This window comes from Phyllobates terribilis, unplaced genomic scaffold (genome assembly GCF_046119375.1).
Source record: "Phyllobates terribilis strain yellow unplaced genomic scaffold, ASM4611937v1 Scaffold_9__5_contigs__length_417890890, whole genome shotgun sequence".
In the NCBI taxonomy this organism is placed as follows: Eukaryota; Metazoa; Chordata; class Amphibia; order Anura; family Dendrobatidae; genus Phyllobates; species Phyllobates terribilis.
In genome coordinates, this window is record NW_027362769.1 from 373,713,816 (window position 1) to 373,733,678 (window position 19,863).

Consider the following 19,863-nt stretch of genomic DNA (forward strand, 5'->3'; position numbering starts at 1 on the left):
AGGTCTGATGCTCGTGTGCCCGGTGTAGGGGGTGGAGAGGAGTCATCATGGACGCCCTGACCAGTCTGCGGATATAATGCTGCGATGCTCTGCGTGTCCTGACGCCTTTCTATCAGAACCAGAAGCAACGTTTTACAACAATTAAAGCTGCAGTATCTTCCGTAGGATCGGAAAGAATGGACTTGCTGTATACCGAGAACACCCCACAAGACCTGCTGTATACCGGGAACACCACACAAGTCCTGCCGTATACCGGGAACACCTCACAAGACCTGCCGTATACCGGGAATACCCCACAAGACCTGCCGTATACCGGGAACACCCCACAAGACCTGGTGTATACCGGGAACACCTCACAAGACCTGCCGTATACCGGGAACACCCCACAAGACCTGCCGTATACAGGGAACACCCCACAAGACCTGCCGTATACAGGGAACACCCCACAAGACCTGCCATATACAGGGAACACCCCACAAGACCTGGTGTATACCGGGAACACCTCACAAGACCTGCCATATACAGGGAACACCCCACAAGACCTGGTGTATACCGGGAACACCTCACAAGACCTGCCGTATACCGGGAACACCCCACAAGACCTGCCGTATACAGGGAACACCCCACAAGACCTGCCGTATACAGGGAACACCCCACAAGACCTGCCGTATACAGGGAACACCCCACAAGACCTGCCGTATACAGGGAACACCCCACAAGACCTGCCGTATACAGGGAACACCCCACAAGACCTGGTGTATACCGGGAACACCCCACAAGACCTGCCATATACAGGGAACACCCCACAAGACCTGGTGTATACCGGGAACACCTCACAAGACCTGCCGTATACCGGGAACACCCCACAAGACCTGCCGTATACAGGGAACACCCCACAAGACCTGCCGTATACAGGGAACACCCCACAAGACCTGCCGTATACAGGGAACACCCCACAAGACCTGCCGTATACAGGGAACACCCCACAAGACCTGCCGTATACAGGGAACACCCCACAAGACCTGCCGTATACCGGGAACACCCCACAAGACCTGCCGTATACCGGGAACACCCCACAAGACCTGCCGTATACCGGGAACACCCCACAAGACCTGCCGTATACCGGGAACACCTCACAAGACCTGCCGTATACCGGGAACACCCCACAAGACCTGCCGTATACTGGGAACACCCCACAAGACCTGCCGTATACAGGGAACACCCCACAAGACCTGCCGTATACAGGGAACACCCCACAAGACCTGCCGTATACCAGTAACACCACACAAAACCTGCCGTATACAGGGAACACCCCACAAGACCTGGTGTATACTGGGAACACTCCATAAGACCTATCACGTGTGATCACTATATACGCTGTACACTGCACATCTCTCTGTATAGGTGACATTTCCTCAGTCCTCTCTTCCTCTGTTTCTCAGCACTTCCTCGTCTTCTGATTTTCTCTTTTCGCTTCTCTTCCGTCACTTCTACATTCGGGGGGTCTCGTCTTGGCGCTGGCTGTGCAGGATGCCTGACTCTGGTACTTTCCCTGTGTTTTCTGGCCTCTGACGGTCCCCGGAGCCGCGGCCTGAGATAACGCAGGCTCCCTGCCCCCTTCCTGTGCCGGCTGTTAAGCAATACTGGGCAAGAAAAGCGCAGGCTTCCTGCCGCAGGACTTTCCATGGGGCTGCTGCTCGAAGGCTTCCGGGGGGAGGGCAGCTGAGAGCTGACCTTTACAAGAGGAATTGCAAAATGTTGAGCCATTAAAGGGACACGAACCTTCCCTCTTGAAACATTTTTGATTGTCATCTATTGACCTCTGTTATCAGCCATGGCTGCAGTGTTCTTCCCTGGCATCTATACTGGACGCATGTGACTTCCTCCAGATATGGCAGGTGATGTGAGAAGTCCTTTTACTCCATGTTCCCGACAGGTGAAGAGAACAGATGTAGCTACAGGTGCGCAGAGTCGCCTGCAGCCAAAAAGTGCTGCCGCCTGCCAAGGGAAGCGCTGCCGCCCGCTACGTCACTACCGCCAAAACCCATGTCCATCAACAAGAGTCATAAGCCGCAGAATGAGACTGGTGCAATGAAGGATTCAACTACTACCCCCAACAGATACTAGCTGTCATTGTACAGGGACGAATCAACTGGTCACCCCATAAAGATCATTTGAAATATCTCTGCTTGCTGTCAATTCCCTGATACACTGTAACAAACCTTCAGCTGCGTGAGCAGGGAAAGGATCAGGTTGACAGCAAGCAGAGATGATGAAATAGGGAAAAATAGTGGAACGTGTCAGAGAAAAAACTGCAGAACTTTCCGTCAGGCAATATGTACGCTTGATCCATTTAAGGTTTTTTTTTATTTCTGGTTGGTCACTTACCCCACACGTTGTAATAACAGGGTCTTTAAAGACGCTGCAGCAGAGCTGGCAGCAAAGCTTCACTGAGGGCTGCTCCGCAAACACCAGGGGGTCCTGTACGGACACAGAAGGAAGGTGTGAATAAAACCGTCATGCTTTACCCTGCTGCCTCCCTCCTAAGTCTTCCACACATGCAAAAGTATCTGTAATAAGAGTATTGCAGCCTTTCCCATTTAAAAAAATAATAATTCTGGAGCATCTTTTCTGTCCCTCTGTTACGCCTCCTGGAAATGTAATTAATAAACTGATAACTAATCACAGTGTAGGTTCAAAGTGAACGGTAGCAGTCACACGGTGTCGGATTAAAGTCACAACGTGAACGGTAACAGTCACACGGTGTCGGATTAAAGTCACAACGTGAACGGTAACAGTCACACGGTGTCGGATTAAAGTCACAACGTGAACGGTAACAGTCACACGGTGTCAGATCAAAGTCACGACGTGAACGGCAACAGTCACACGGTGTCAGATCAAAGTCACGACATGAACGGCAACAGTCACACGGTGTCAGATCAAAGTCACGACGTGAACGGTAACAGTCATACGGTGTCGGATTAAAGTCACAAAGTGAATGGCAACAGTCACACGGTGTCAGATCAAAGTCACGACGTGAACGGCAACAGTCACACGATGTCAGATCAAAGTCACGACGTGAACGGTAACAGTCATACGGTGTCGGATTAAAGTCACAAAGTGAATGGCAACAGTCACACGGTGTCAGATCAAAGTCACGACGTGAACGGCAACAGTCACACGGTGTCAGATCAAAGTCACGACGTGAACGGTAACAGTCATACGGTGTCGGATTAAAGTCACAAAGTGAATGGCAACAGTCACACGGTGTCAGATCAAAGTCACAAAGTGAACGGTAACAGTCACACGGTGTCAGATCAAAGTCACAAACTAAACGGTAACAGTCACGTGGTGTCGGATTAAAGTCACAAAGTGAATGGCAACAGTCACACGGTGTTAGATCAAAGTCACAAAGTGAACGGTAACAGCCACACGGTGTCAGATCAAAGTCACAACGTGAACGGTAACAGTCACACGGTGTCAGATCAAAGTCACAATGTGAACGGTAACAGCCACACGGTCTCAGATCAAAGTCACAACGTGAACGGTAACAGATCAAAGTCACAATGTGAACGGTAACAGCCACACGGTCTCAGATCAAAGTCACAACGTGAAAGGTAACAGTCACACGGTGTCAGATCAAAGTCACAACGTGAAAGGTAACAGCCACACGGTCTCAGATCAAAGTCACAACGTGAACGTTAACAGTCACACAGTGTCAGATCAAAGTCACAAAGTGAACGGTAGCAGTCACACGGTGTCAGATCAAAGTCACAAAGTGAACGGTAACAGTCACACGGTGTCAGATCAAAGTCACAACGTGAACGATAACAGCCACACGGTCTCAGATCAAAGTCACAAAGTGAATGGTAACAGTCAGTCGCCAATTCATTCAGACACTTCCAGGAGGACTAACGGAGTAAAAGCACAATGCAAAAATTAGGACACAACAAGGAGACACGTCGGCTTTTGTAAGATTTTCCCACTTACCGGTTCTTCCTCTTCTTCATGGAGTGAGAACGTGGAGCGCAAGGGCATGTTGGTCTCGGAGTGCAGGGAGCGAACAGATATGGCCGAGTCCGACCGCCGGGAGGTGCTGATCGGAGGCTGCAGAGAGGAGAGACGATGCAACCATGAGAGCCGGGATGGGTCTGTGCCTATGCGCCCGTCATCCTTTGCTGCCTGCTCACATTTTCGGATTAGGTGAACGTTCCCTCTGGCAGGATCGGAGCTGATCTCGGGGTGTCGGCTGTATTCGCCCGCATTGCCAGGGCGAGCGAGACTCTGCACACCCTATAGATCAGTGGCCGCTCCACACTCGGTCCTGGCAGCGCTGCGCACACTGTATATGCAGACACTTCCTCCAATTCAATTCAGCCAGCTAGGCCGCTTCCTGCTGGAGATGTGAGGAGGCCGAGGGAGGAGGGGGCTCTACCGAGAGCGGAGGGGGGAGGCCAGAGGGGAACATATATTGGGAATTATATTCCCACTACAAGGATTTAACCCCTTTGTGCACTAAACATATTGTTTATATGTGGACGGTGCAGATGACGTTATCAGACGGCTATGCCGGGAGAATTCATATCATGTATGCAGATGACATGCCCACCATACTGGTGATCCGGACGCTTGCAGTGCATTCTGGGAATGCATTCAGACCGTAGATGTAGAAGAAGAGAAAGATTGGACATGTTGGATTTCAGCATGTCCAATCCTTTCATTATACACAAGACTTGAGAACACATGTATGCTCGGCAAAGGAGAGTGTGCATGTGTACAAGGAAGAGTCAGTAGATGTAACCAGGGGATGAAGGAGCAGCTGAGCATCTAATGTGTACAGGAAGGCCCAATGTAATTACATTGGGAAGAGAAGGATAGGGCATGTTGGATTTCAGCATGTCCAATCCATTCATTATACAGGTGTGTGACAGTGGCTTAATGCCACTGCGAACAAATGTATGAGGGGGGTCAGTAGGAGCAGTGGACCATCTAATCTTTAGGGCCCAATGTGATGCCATTGTGAGGAGAAGGATAGAACATGTTGGATTTGAGCATGTCCAATCCTTTCATTGTACACGGCTCGAGAACACATGTATCCTCAGCGGAACAGAATGTGCATATGTACGAGAAGGGTCAGTAGGAGTAGCTGACCATCTAATGTTTAGGGCCACATATGATGATATTTGGGAGAAAAGGATCAGGCATGTTGGATTTCAGCATGTCCAATCCTTTAATTTTACAGGACAAGTGTCCGGCTTACTTGTCTCTCTCAGCTGAGCGTGCATATGTATGGGGGAGAAGGGAAATCGGTAGGAACAGCTGAAATCCAACAGCTTAATCCGATTTCCATGACTGAAAACACATGCACGCTCAGCGAAGTCGAGCGTGAATGTGTATAAGGAAACCAGGAGAGATGGGTGACATTAGGTTGACTGCTATATGAGGGGCACCTTTACATCGGTCCTCGGACCCCCAACACAGCTTGTGAGGGTGGCTTTGCCACTTACCATAATGTCGTCCTCATCTCGGGGTGAGAAGGTTAAGGTGCTGGATGAGGAGGGCGTCCTGCGGTGCTGCTTGAAGGTGTTGGTACCGTCCGCTGAGGACGACACAGGAGATGAAGATTTATTCTATTTTTGCTTTATTCTCAAAAAAAAAATAAGCCAAAAAACACAAGAGGACGCCGGAGGGTCTCAGCAATACCTTTAGTGATGGTGGTCACCGCCGTGAATGCCGGCCCGAATGTGGTCTCCATTCTGGTCTAAGAGAGATGAGAAAGTGATAAGATTGTAAATAAGGAAGGAGGAAAGACGAGAAGCAACGGACGGAGAGAAAAGAGGAGGAAAGAACGAGAACGGAGGAGGAAAGGAGAGAAAGAGCAGGAAATAGCGGGCAGAAAAGGCCGGTACCCCGCTGGTATCGTCTGGCTGTACGATTGTGGCACCAGGTGAAAAATGATCGAATCTTGGATTCTTACTCGAGGTCATAATCTACAGCGACATCTCTGCACGACCGGACCCCTCTGCGGAGACAAGAGGGGAACCATTACCTGAGTGGCCAACATGGAGCAGCATTATAGTAGTTATATTCTTGTACATAGGGGCAGTATTATAGTAGTTATATTCTTGTACAAAGGGGCAGTATTATAGTAGCTATATTCTTGTACATAGGATCAGTATTATAGTAGTTATATTCATGTACATAGGAGCAGTATTATAGTAGTTATATTCTTGTACATAGGGGCAGTATTATAGTAGTTATATTCTTGTACATTGGAGCGGTATTGTAGTAGTTATATTCTTGTACATAGGAGCAGTATTATAGTAGTTATATTCTTGTACATAGGGGCAGTATTATAGTAGTTATATTCTTGTACATAGGGGGCAGTATTATAGTAGCTATATTCTTGTACATAGGGGGCAGTATTATAGTAGTTATATTCTTGTACATAGGAGCAGTATTATAGTAGTTATATTCTTGTACATAGGATCAGTATTATAGTAGTTATATTCTTGTACATAGGAGCAGTATTATAGTAGTTATATTCTTGTACATATGGGGCAGTATTATAGTCGTTATATTCTTGTACAAAGGATCAGTATTATAGTAGTTATATTCTTGTACATAGGGGCAGTATTATAGTAGTTATATTCTTGTACATAGGGGGCAGTATTATAGTAGTTATATTCTTGTACAAAGGATCAGTATTATAGTAGTTATATTCTTGTACAAAGGATCAGTATTATAGTAGTTATATTCTTGTACATAGGGGCAGTATTATAGGAGTTATATTCTTGTACATAGGGGGCAGTATTATAGTAGTTATATTCTTGTACATAGGGGGCAGTATTATAGTAGTTATATTCTTGTACATAGGAGCAGTATTATAGTAGTTATATTCTTGTACATAGGAGCAGTATTATAGTAGCTATATTCTTGTACATAGGGGGCAGTATTATAGTAGTTATATTCTTGTACATAGGAGCAGTATTATAGTAGTTATATTATTGTACATAGGAGCAGTATTATAGTAGCTACATTCTTGTACATAGGGGGCAGTATTATAGTAGGTATATTCTTCTACATAGGAGCAGTATTATAGTAGTTATATTATTGTACATAGGAGCAGTAATATAGTAGTTATATTCTTGTACATAGGAGCAGTATTATAGTAGTTATATTCTTGTACATAGGATCAGTATTATAGTAGTTATATTCTTGTACATAGGGGCAGTATTATAGTAGTTATATTCTTGTACATAGGGGCAGTATTATAGGAGTTATATTCTTGTACATAGGGGGCAGTATTATAGTAGTTATATTCTTGTACATAGGAGCAGTATTATAGTAGCTATATTCTTGTACATAGGGGGCAGTATTATAGTAGGTATATTCTTGTACATAGGAGCAGTATTATAGTAGTTATATTCTTGTACATAGGAGCAGTATTATAGTAGTTATATTCTTGTACATAGGATCAGTATTATAGTAGTTATATTCTTGTACATAGGATCAGTATTATAGTAGTTATATTCTTGTACATAGGGGCAGTATTATAGTAGTTATATTCTTGTACATAGGGGCAGTATTATAGGAGTTATATTCTTGTACATAGGGGGCAGTATTATAGGAGTTATATTCTTGTACATAGGGGGCAGTATTATAGTAGTTATATTCTTGTACATAGGAGCAGTATTATAGTAGCTATATTCTTGTACATAGGGGGCAGTATTATAGTAGTTATATTCTTGTACATAGGGGCAGTATTATAGTAGTTATATTCTTGTACATAGGGACAGTATTATAGTAGTTATATTCTTGTACATAGGGGCAGTATTATAGGAGTTATATTCTTGTACATAGGGGCAGTATTATAGTAGTTATATTCTTGTACATAGGGGGCAGTATTATAGTAGTTATATTCTTGTATATAGGAGCAGTATTATAGTAGTTATACTCTTGTACATAGCGGGCAGTATTATAGTAGTTATATTCTTGTACATAGGGGGCAGCATTATAGTAATTATATTCTTGTACATAAGGGCAGTATTATATTAGTTATATTCTTGTACATAGGGGGCAGTATTATAGTAGTTATATTCTTGTACATAGCGGGCAGTATTATAGTAGTTATATTCTTGTACATAGCGGGCAGTATTATAGTAGTTATATTCTTGTACATAGGGGGCAGTATTATAGTAGTTATATTCTTGTACATAGGGAGCAGTATTATAGTAGTTATATTCTTGTACAAAGTGGAAGTATTATAGTAGTTATATTCTTGTACATAGGGGACAGTATTATAGTAGTTATATTCTGTACATAGGGGGCAGTATTATAGTAGTTATATTCATGTACATAGGGGCAGTATTATATTATATTCTTATACATAGGGGAGCAGTATTATAGTAGTTATATTCTTGTACATAGGGGGCAGTATTATAGTAGTTATATTCTTGTACATAGGGGGCAGTATTATAGTAGTTATATTCTAGTACATAGGGGCAGTATTATAGTAGTTATATTCTAGCACATAGGGGCAGTATTATAGTAGTTATATTCTTGTACATAGGGAGCAGTATTATAGTAGTTATATTCTAGTACATAGGGGCAGTATTATAGTAGTTATATTCTTGTACATAGGGAGCAGTATTATAGTAGTTATATTCTTGTACATAGGGGGGCAGTATTATAGTAGTTATATTCTTGTACATAGGGAGCAGTATTATAGTAGTTATATTCTTGTACATAGGGGGGCAGTATTATAGTAGTTATATTCTTGTACATAGGGGGGCAGTATTATAGTAGTTATATTCTTGTACACAGGGGGCAGTATTATAGTAGTTATATTTTTGTACACGGGGCAGTATTATAGTAGTTATATTCTTGTACATAGGGGGCAGTATTATAGTAGTTATATTCTTGTACATAGGGGGCAGTATTATAGTAGTTATATTCTTGTACATAGGAGCAGTATTATAGTAGTTATATTCTTGTACATAGGAGCAGTATTATAGTAGTTATATTCTTGTACATAGGGGGGCAGTATTATAGTAGTTATATTCTTGTACATAGGGGGCAGTATTATAGTAGTTATATTCTTGTACATAGGGGGCAGTATTATAGTAGTTATATTCTTGTACATAGGGGCAGTATTATAGTAGTTATATTCTTGTACATAGGGGGCAGTATTATAGTAGTTATATTCTTGCACATAGGGGGCAGTATTATAGTAGTTATATTCTTGCACATAGGGGGCAGTATTATAGTAGTTATATTCTTGTACATAGGGGGCAGTATTATAGTAGTTATATTCTTGCATATACGGGGCAGTATTATAGCAGTTATATTCTTGTACATAGGGGGCAGTATTATAGTAGTTATATTCTTGCACATAGGGGGCAGTATTATAGTAGTTATATTCTTGTACATAGGGGGCAGTATTATAGTAGTTATATTCTTGTACATAGGGGGCAGTATTATAGTAGTTATATTCTTGTACATAGGGGGCAGTATTATAGTAGTTATATTCTTGTACATAGGAGCAGTATTATAGTAGTTATATTCTTGTACATAGGGGGGCAGTATTATAGTAGTTATATTCTTGTACACAGGGGGCAATATTATAGTAGTTATATTCTTGCACATAGGGGGCAGTATTATAGTAGTTATATTCTTGTACATAGAGGCAGTATTACATTAGTTATATTCTTGTACATAGGAGACAGTATTATAGTAGTTATATTCTTGTACATAGGGGGCAGTATTATAGTAGTTATGTTCTTGTACATAGGAGCAGTATTACATTAGTTATATTCTTGTACATAGGGGGGCAGTATTATAGTAGTTATATTCTTGTACACAGGGGGCAATATTATAGTAGTTATATTCTTGTACATAGGGGGCAGTATTATAGTAGTTATATTCTTGTACATAGGAGCAGTATTATAGTAGTTATATTCTTGTACATAGGGGGGCAGTATTATAGTAGTTATATTCTTGTACATAGGGGGGCAGTATTATAGTAGTTATATTCTTGTACACAGGGGGCAATATTATAGTAGTTATATTTTTGTACACGGGGCAGTATTATAGTAGTTATATTCTTGTACATAGGGGGCAGTATTATAGTAGTTATATTCTTGCACATAGGGGGCAGTATTATAGTAGTTATATTCTTGCACATAGGGTCAGTATTATAGTAGTTATATTCTGGTACATAGGGGGCAGTATTATAGTAGTTATATTCTTGTACATAGGGGGCAGTATTATAGTAGTTATATTCTTGTACATAGGGGGCAGTATTATAGTAGTTATATTCTTGTACATAGGGGCAGTATTATAGTAGTTATATTCTTGTACATAGGGGGGCAGTATTATAGTAGTTATATTCTTGTACATAGGGGGGCAGTATTATAGTAGTTATATTCTTGTACATAGGGGGCAGTATTATAGTAGTTATATTCTTGTACATAGGAGCAGTATTATAGTAGTTATATACTTGTACATGGGGCAGTATTATAGTAGTTATATTCTTGTACATAGGGGCAGTATTATAGTAGTTATATTCTTGTACATAGGGGCAGTATTATAGTAGTTATATTCTTGTACATAGGGGGCAGTATTATAGTAGTTATATTCTTGTACATAGGAGCAGTATTATAGTAGTTATATACTTGTACATGGGGCAGTATTATAGTAGTTATATTCTTGTACATAGGGGCAGTATTATAGTAGTTATATTCTTGTACATAGGAGCAGTATTATAGTAGTTATATTCTTGTACATAGGAGACAGTATTATAGTAGTTATATTCTTGTACATAGGGGCAGTATTATATTATATTCTTGTACATAGGGAGAAGTATTATAGTAGTTATATGGCTGGTTACAGTGTACGTATGACTTTCTGGAGGGCTGTATAGTGGCGGTATATAGAGATATGCGCTCGGGCTATACAGTACAGACCAAAAGTTTGGACACACCTTCTCATTTAAAGATTTTTCTGTATTTTCATACTATGAAAATTGTACATTCACACTGACGGCATCAAAACTATGAATTAACACATGTAGAATTATATACTTAACAAAAAAGTGTGAAACAACTGAAAATATGTCTTATATTCTAGGTTCTTCAAAGTAGCTACCTTTTGCTTTGATGACTGCTTTGCACACTCTTGCCATTCTCTTGATGAGTTTCAAGAGGTAGTCACCGGAAATGGCCTTCCAACAATTTTTAAGGAGTTCCCAGAGATGCTTAGCACTTGTTGGCCCTTTTGCCTTCACTCTGCGGTCCAGCTCACCCCAAACCATCTCGATTGGGTTCAGACTGGTGACTGTGGAGGCCAAGTCATCTGGCGTAGCACCCCATCACTCTCCTTCTTGGTCAAATAGCCCTTACACAGCTTGGAGGTGTGTCTGGGGTCATTGTCCTGTTGAAAAATAAATGATGGTCCAACTAAACGCAAACCGGATGGAATAGCATGCCGCTGCAAGATGCTGTGGTAGCCATGCTGGTTCAGTATGCCTTCAATTTTGAATAAATCCCCAACAGTGTCACCAGCAAAGCACCCCCACACCATCACACCTCCTCCTCCATGCTTCACGGTGGGAACCAGGCATGTAGAGTCCATCCATTCACCTTTTCTGCGTCGCACAAAGACACGGTGGTTGGAACCAAAGATCTCAAATTTGGACTCATCAGACCAAAGCACAGATTTCCACAGGTCTAATGTCCATTCCTTGTGTTCTTTAGCCCAAACAAGTCTCTTCTGCTTGTTGTCTGTCCTTAGCAGTGGGTTCCTAGCAGCTATTTTACCATGAAGGCCTGCTGCACAAAGTCTTCTCTTAACAGTTGTTGTAGAGATGTGTCTGCTGCTAGAACTCTGTGTGGCATTGACCTGGTCTCTCATCTGAGCTGCTGTCAACCTGCGATTTCTGAGGCTGGTGACTCGGATAAACTTATCCTCAGAAGCAGAGGTGACTCTTGGTCTTCCTTTCCTGGGGCGGTCCTCATGTGAGCCAGTTACTTTGTAGCGCTTGATGGTTTTTGCAACTGCATTTGGGGACACTTTCAAAGTTTGCCCAATTTTTCGGACTGACTGACCTTCAAGTAATGATGGCCACTCGTTTTTCTTTACTTAGCTGCTTTTTTCTTGCCATAATACAAATTCTAACAGTCTATTCAGTAGGACTATCAGCTGTGTATCCACCTAACTTCTGCACAACACAACTGATGGTCCCAACCCCATTTATAAGGCAAGAAATCCCACTTATTAAAACTGACAGGGCACACCTGTGAAGTGAAAACCATTTCCGGTGACTACCTCTTGAAGCTCATCAAGAGAATGGCAAGAGTGTGCAAAGCAGTCATCAAAGCAAAAGGTGGCTACTTTGAAGAACCTAGAATATAAGACATATTTTCAGTTGTTTCACACTTTTTTGTTAAGTATATAATTCCACATGTGTTAATTCATAGTTTTGACGCCTTCAGTGTAAATGTACAATTTTCAAAGTCATGAAAATACAGAAAAATCTTTAAATGAGAAGGTGTGTCCAAACTTTTGGTCTGTACTGTACATTCCTATCGCTTGTTTCTATTAAAAACTCTTGGAAAGATTTCACGTGGAGACGACAGTAACAAACAACAAAGGCTGTTTCCATGACACGACTGGAGACCATACCCGTGGATTTCCCAACCCTTAGTACACAGGGGTTTCTCACATACCATACAACTCGCTGAGGGGCTCACAGGGAACTCCTGCTGAGGTTTCCTAAAGTAATATTACACCCAGAGTGTAATGAATGTGCAGTGAGTGTTATTGCACATAGATATAACAACGCCTCCAAGACTCAGTGTCCCGCCATATGGTGCACCACACCTGGCAGGTTTTCTGGACGTCACCTCGCACCGCCTGATGTGGAGAAAGAGGTTCTGGACACCCCCTTTATTCCTGTGCGGCACAGTATGGCGGTGACAGCTCTGCCACAGGATTATCAATGACGTGAGGTGTTGACAGCGTTTGTGACGAGCGATCATTGTGCGAGGGGTCAGCGCTATGTCACCTGGTGAGGAGGAATCTGAGCAATGTGACAACGAGCGCGAAAACAGGATTCCACTAATGACTAGGAAATAAGTAACCTGTAAGTAAAAATAATACATGAAGCGCGTCAATGTGACCCGCAGGATCGACAGTTGCTACTGTCCCCATGACACACGGACACGAGCAGACCGGACCTAGCCCAAATAATGCACAACCTGTGCAGAACAGGACCACCAACCCAAGCATAGACGAAACTACATATGTATATGCACCGCATACAGCCCCCCGTATGCATATGCACCGCGTATGTCCCCCCTATATATATGCACCGCGTACAGTCCCCCGTATGTATATGCACCATGTACAGCCCCCCCTATGTATATGCAACGTGTACAGCCCCCCCTATGCATATGCACCGCTTACATTGCCCCGTGTGTATATGCACCGCGTACGCCCCATTTATGTATGTATGTGCAAAGCATACGTTCCCCCATATGTATGTGCACCGAGTACGTCCCCCCCGTATGTATATGCACCGCGTACTTCCCCCCCGTATGTATATGCACCACGTACGTTCCCCATATGTATATGCTCAGCGTACATCCCCCCTTATGTATATGCTCAGCGTACATCCCCCCTTATGTATATACTCAGCGTACATCCCCCCTTATGTATATACTCAGCGTACATCCCCCTTATGTATATACTCAGCGTACATCCCCCCTTATGTATATGCTCAGCGTACATCCCCCCTTATGTATATGCTCAGCGTACATCCCCCCTTATGTATATGCTCAGCGTGCATCCCCCTTATGTATATGCTCAGCGTACATTCCCCCGTATGTATATGCTCAGCGTGCATCCCCCTTATGTATATACTCAGCGTACATCCCCCCCTTATGTATATGCTCAGCGTACATCCCCCCTTATGTATATGCTCAGCGTACATCCCCCCCTTATGTATATGCTCAGCGTACATCCCCCCTTATGTATATGCTCAGCGTGCATCCCCCTTATGTATATACTCAGCGTACATTCCCCCTTATGTATATACTCAGCGTACATCCCCCCCTTATGTATATGCTCAGCGTACATCCCCCCTTATGTATATGCTCATCGTACATCCCCCCCTTATGTATATGCTCAGCGTACATCCCCCCTTATGTATATGCTCAGCGTGCATCCCCCTTATGTATATGCTCAGCGTACATCCCCCCTTATGTATATGCTCAGCGTACATCCCCCCCTTATGTATATGCTCAGCGTACATCCCCCCCTTATGTATATGCTCAGCGTACATCCCCCCCTTATGTATATGCTCAGCGTACATCCCCCCTTATGTATATGCTCAGCGTACATCCCCCCCTTATGTATATGCTCAGCGTACATCCCCCCTTATGTATATGCTCAGCGTACATCCCCCCTTATGTATATGCTCAGCGTACATCCCCCCTTATGTATATGCTCCGAGTATGTCTCCCTCTACGTATATCTACTATGTACGACCACCGTATGTATATGTACCGGGCATGAGAGTTGTAGTGCCATAATGTGCAGCACCGAGACGATCACATCTGGTTTTCCTGGCGTCAGAACAATTAGGAATAATTGTGTAGCCCGTTAGAGCCCCCCGATCCCCGGCCGTGCCCCCCGCAGCTCAGCTACTATCCCGGCATCTCACCCCAGGGCCGCAGAGCCGTCTGCCCCGCTCCGTACCTCGTCCTGTGCAGGAAGTTCCCTCTCCCCAGCGTCTGTGAGCGCAGAGCGCGCGGTGATGTACACACACAGGCATGTGCAGAGGTGGGCGGCACATTAGTAAGAGTGGAAAACCCCTGGCAGGAGCCGCCGCACTCCACACACTGCCCCGAGCACCGGAGAGCGGGACGGGAGGCCGCGGGGCACAGCGAGCAGCGGGCACCTACACAGGGAGGGCACTGCCCCCGTAACCAGTCACACACAACACAGTATAGCAGCTCATACAGCTTCTGCTATCTCTTATTGCATCATGAGGTTCTGCAGCAGCAGAGGTGTGTATCAGGAGGTTCTGCAGCAGCTGAGGTGTGTATCAGGAGGTTCTGCAGCAGCTGAGATGTGTATCAGGAGGTTCTGCAGCAGCTGAGGTGTGTATCAGGAGGTTCTGCAGCAGCTGAGGTGTGTATCAGGAGGTTCTGCAGCAGCTGAGGTGTGTATCAGGAGGTTCTGCAGCAGCTGAGGTGTGTATCAGGAGGTTCTGCAGCAGCTGAGGTGTGTATCAGGAGGTTCTGCAGCAGCTGAGGTGTGTATCAGGAGGTTCTGCAGCAGCTGAGGTGTGTATCAGGATGTTCTGCAGCAGCTGAGGTGTGTATCAGGAGGTTCTGCAGCAGCTGAGGTGTGTATCAGGAGGTTCTGCAGCAGCTGAGGTGTGTATCAGGAGGTTCTGCAGCAGCTGAGGTGTGTATCAGGAGGTTCTGCAGCAGCTGAGGTGTGTATCAGGAGGTTCTGCAGCAGCTGAGGTGTGTATCAGGAGGTTCTGCAGCAGCTGAGGTGTGTATCAGGAGGTTCTGCAGCAGTTGAGGTGTGTATCAGGAGGTTCTGCAGCAGCTGAGGTGTGTATCAGGAGATTCTGCAGCAGCTGAGGTGTGTATCAGAAGGTTCTGCAGCAGCTGAAGTGTGTATCAGGAGGTTCTGCAGCAGCTGAGGTGTGTATCAGGAGGTTCTGCAGCAGCTGAGGTGTGTATCAGGAGGTTCTGCAGCAGCTGAGGTGTGTATCAGGAGGTTCTGCAGCAGCTGAGGTGTGTATCAGGAGGTTCTGCAGCAGCTGAGGTGTGTATCAGGAGGTTCTGCAGCAGTTGAGGTGTGTATCAGGAGGTTCTGCAGCAGCTGAGGTGTGTATCAGGAGGTTCTGCAGCAGCTGAGGTGTGTATCAGGAGGTTCTGCAGCAGCTGAGGTGTGTATCAGGAGGTTCTGCAGCAGCTGAGGTGTGTACCAGAAGGTTCTGCAGCAGCTGAGGTGTGTATCAGGAGGTTCTGCAGCAGCTGAGGTGTGTATAAGGAGGTTCTGCAGCAGCTGAGGTGTGTATCAGGAGGTTCTGCAGCAGCTGAGGTGTGTATCAGGAGGTTCTGCAGCAGTTGAGGTGTGTATCAGGAGGTTCTGCAGCAGCTGAGGTGTGTATCAGGAGATTCTGCAGCAGCTGAGGTGTGTATCAGAAGGTTCTGCAGCAGCTGAAGTGTGTATCAGGAGGTTCTGCAGCAGCTGAGGTGTGTATCAGGAGGTTCTGCAGCAGCTGAGGTGTGTATCAGGAGGTTCTGCAGCAGCTGAGGTGTGTATCAGGAGGTTCTGCAGCAGCTGAGGTGTGTATCAGGAGGTTCTGCAGCAGCTGAGGTGTGTATCAGGAGGTTCTGCAGCAGTTGAGGTGTGTATCAGGAGGTTCTGCAGCAGCTGAGGTGTGTATCAGGAGGTTCTGCAGCAGCTGAGGTGTGTATCAGGAGGTTCTGCAGCAGCTGAGGTGTGTATCAGGAGGTTCTGCAGCAGCTGAGGTGTGTATCAGGAGGTTCTGCAGCAGCTGAGGTGTGTACCAGAAGGTTCTGCAGCAGCTGAGGTGTGTATCAGGAGGTTCTGCAGCAGCTGAGGTGTGTATAAGGAGGTTCTGCAGCAGCTGAGGTGTGTATCAGGAGGTTCTGAAGCACAACACACAAGTCAATCAGTGGATTATACAGAAGAAACAATTTTACAATCCTGCAGTGACAGGCGGCCGCTCCGACAGATGATCAGTGTCTGCGGCGCCGCTGATCTCATTGCCTACATGACACCGGTCCGGACAGATCCCACGAGCTCTTAGATCTCCTGCAGGAGGAGCACCGACACCACGACAGATCCCAGCGCCAGGTGACCCGCCACCTCTGAGGCCGCTGTGTACCCGGCATTATACCCGCACCGCCGTCTCCGGCCAACAACTAATATAACGGCACAAACTGTCAGGACAAAGTGATCCGTCCGAGCGCCAATCGCCTGTACCGGAATGACAGTGAGGGCAGTTACCATAGCAACCAGACTCCACCTATCATATGTTAGGCTCCATCGAGAACAGAGCCGAGACCTGATTGGTTACCAGGAGTAACGTCTTCATTTTACTTCTGCTCCAGTATTGATGCATTTACCCCTCTGTCCCTCCTCATGGTTTCCAGTACATTTTTCTATCGTTTTTTTTCACACATGCAGGACGTAGCAATGATAACCTGGGGGGCCGCACATGTCCGGATGTCATCCGCGCTGCCAGTAACAAGGGCCAATACAAGTCTATGGGTCTAAGAGAAACATGAACAGCAACACTATGGCAGCAGCGTGCAATCCGCGTGCAACATTGCCCAGTGCAGGAGAAGCTTTGTAACTGATTTTTCTTAAGCCATACCGGAAAAAAACTGATGACAGATGGATGGTACCGGTATTATACGGACGTGTGAAGGGGGCCTAAGGCTCTACAGCCAATAGCATCACTCCTCCTGTCAGTGACTGTGGCCGCCCTCTCCTCCTGGCCTTCCTCTTGTTCTTCCTCTTCCTCTCTCCCTCTTCTCCCGTCAGTGAGTGACTGTGGCCTTCCTCTTCCTCTCTCCCTCCTCCTGTCAGTGACTGTGGCCTTCCTCTTTCTCTCTCCCTCCTCCTGTCAGTGACTGTAGCCTTCCTCTTTCTCTCTCCCTCCTCCTGTCAGTGACTGTAGCCTTCCTCTTTCTCTCTCCCTCCTCCTGTCAGTGACTGTGGCCTTCCTCTTCCTCTCTCCCTCCTCCTGTCAGTGACTGTGGCCTTCCTCTTCCTCTCTCCCTCCTCCTGTCAGTGACTGGGGCCTTCCTCTTTCTTTCCGTCTCCCTCCTCCTGTCAGTGACTGTGGCCTTCCTCTTTCTCTCTCCCTCCTCCTGTCAGTGACTGTGGCCTTCCTCTTTCTCTCTCCCTCCTCCTGTCAGTGACTGTGGCCTTCCTCTTTCTCTCTCCCTCCTCCTGTCAGTGACTGTGGCCTTCCTCTTTCTCTCTCCCTCCTCCTGTCAGTGACTGTGGCCTTCATCTTTCTCTCTCCCTCCTCCTGTCAGTGACTGTGGCCTTCCTCTTTCTCTCTCCCTCCTCCTGTCAGTGACTGTGGCCTTCCTCTTTCTCTCTCCCTCCTCCTGTCAGTGACTGTGGCCTTCCTCTTTCTCTCTCCCTCCTCCTGTCAGTGACTGTGGCCTTCATCTTTCTCTCTCCCTCCTCCTGTCAGTGACTGTGGCCTTCCTCTTCCTCTCTCCCTCCTCCTGTCAGTGACTGTGGCCTTCCTCTTCCTCTCTCCCTCCTCCTGTCAGTGACTGTGGCCTTCCTCTTTCTCTCTCTCCCTCCTCCTGTCAGTGACTGAGGCCTTCCTCTTTCTCTCTCCCTCCTCCTGTCAGTGACTGTGGCCTTCCTCTTCCTCTCTCCCTCCTCCTGTCAGTGACTGTGGCCTTCCTCTTTCTCTCTCCCTCCTCCTGTCAGTGACTGTGGCCTTCCTCTTTCTCTCTCTCCCTCCTCCTGTCAGTGACTGTGGCCTTCCTCTTCCTCTCTCCCTCCTCCTGTCAGTGACTGTGGCCTTCCTCTTTCTCTCTCCCTCCTCCTGTCAGTGACTGTGGCCTTCCTCTTTCTCTCTCTCCCTCCTCCTGTCAGTGACTGTGGCCTTCCTCTTTCTCTCTCCCTCCTCCTGTCAGTGACTGTGGCCTTCCTCTTTCTCTCTCTCCCTCCTCCTGTCAGTGACTGTGGCCTTCCTCTTTCTCTCTCTCCCTCCTCCTGTCAGTGACTGTGGCCTTCCTCTTTCTCTCTCCCTCCTCCTGTCAGTGACTGTGGCCTTCCTCTCTCCCTCCGCCTGTCAGTGACTGTGGCCTTCCTCTTTCTCTCTCCCTCCGCCTGTCAGTGACTTTGGCCTTCCTCTCATGTTTTTCCTCTCTCACTCCTCCTGTCAGTGCTTGTGGCCTTCCCCTTCCTCTCTCCCTGCTCCTGTTCTTCATCTTCCTCCTCCTGTCAGGGACTGTGGCCTTCCTATTTCCTCATCCTGTCAGTGATTGTGGCTTTCCTCTCTTCCTCCTCCTGTCAGGGACTGTGGCCTTCCTATTTCCTCATCCTGTCAGTGATTGTAGCTTTCCTCTCTTCCTCCTCCTGTCAGGGACTGTGGCCTTACCATTTCCTCATCCTGTCAGTGATTGTGGCTTTCCTCTCTCCCTCCTCCTGTCAGTGACTGTGGCCTTCCTCTTCCCCTCCTCCTGTCAGTGACTGTGGCCTTCCTCTCTCCCTCCGCCTGTCAGTGACTGTGGCCTTCCTCTCTCCCTCCGCCTGTCAGTGACTGTGGCCTTCCTCTCTCCCTCCGCCTGTCAGTGACTGTGGCCTTCCCCTCTCATGTTTTTCCTCTCTCACTCCTCCTGTCAGTGCTTGTGGCCTTCCCCTTCCTCTCTCCCTGCTCCTGTTCTTCATCTTCCTCCTCCTGTCAGTGACTGTGGCCTTCCTCTTTCTCTCTCCCTCCGCCTGTCAGTGACTTTGGCCTTCCTCTCATGTTTTTCCTCTCTCACTCCTCCTGTCAGTGCTTGTGGCCTTCCCCTTCCTCTCTCCCTGCTCCTGTTCTTCATCTTCCTCCTCCTGTCAGTGATTGTGGCTTTCCTCTCTCCCTCCTCCTGTCAGTGACTGTGGCCTTCCTCTTCCCCTCCTCCTGTCAGTGACTGTGGCCTTCCTCTCTCCCTCCGCCTGTCAGTGACTGTGGCCTTCCCCTCTCATGTTTTTCCTCTCTCACTCCTCCTGTCAGTGCTTGTGGCCTTCCCCTTCCTCTCTCCCTGCTCCTGTTCTTCATCTTCCTCCTCCTGT

At 46.3% G+C, this 19,863-nt stretch overlaps 1 protein-coding gene across 8 annotated transcripts in view; it reads right to left on the reverse strand.

The window, feature by feature from the left end:
- Positions 1-19,863, reverse strand: part of TRAF7 (TNF receptor associated factor 7) — a 31,761-nt gene that overhangs the window by 8,838 nt on the left and 3,060 nt on the right. For 2 of the 8 annotated variants that reach the window (XM_073648374.1, XM_073648371.1), the window contains exons 2-6: positions 5,910-6,022; positions 5,704-5,761; positions 5,508-5,599; positions 3,991-4,107; positions 2,389-2,481 (exon numbers count right to left, since the gene is read on the reverse strand). In XM_073648374.1, the coding sequence (XP_073504475.1) occupies positions 2,389-2,481; positions 3,991-4,107; positions 5,508-5,599; positions 5,704-5,761; positions 5,910-5,987 (438 nt within the window). In that variant the 5' untranslated portion in view covers positions 5,988-6,022. Of the gene's footprint in view, positions 1-2,388; positions 2,482-3,990; positions 4,108-4,190; positions 4,357-5,507; positions 5,600-5,703; positions 5,762-5,909; positions 6,023-14,725; positions 14,846-19,863 lie in introns of those variants that run through there. The other 6 variants (XM_073648372.1, XM_073648373.1, XM_073648378.1 and 3 more) reach the window with 6 other exon arrangements.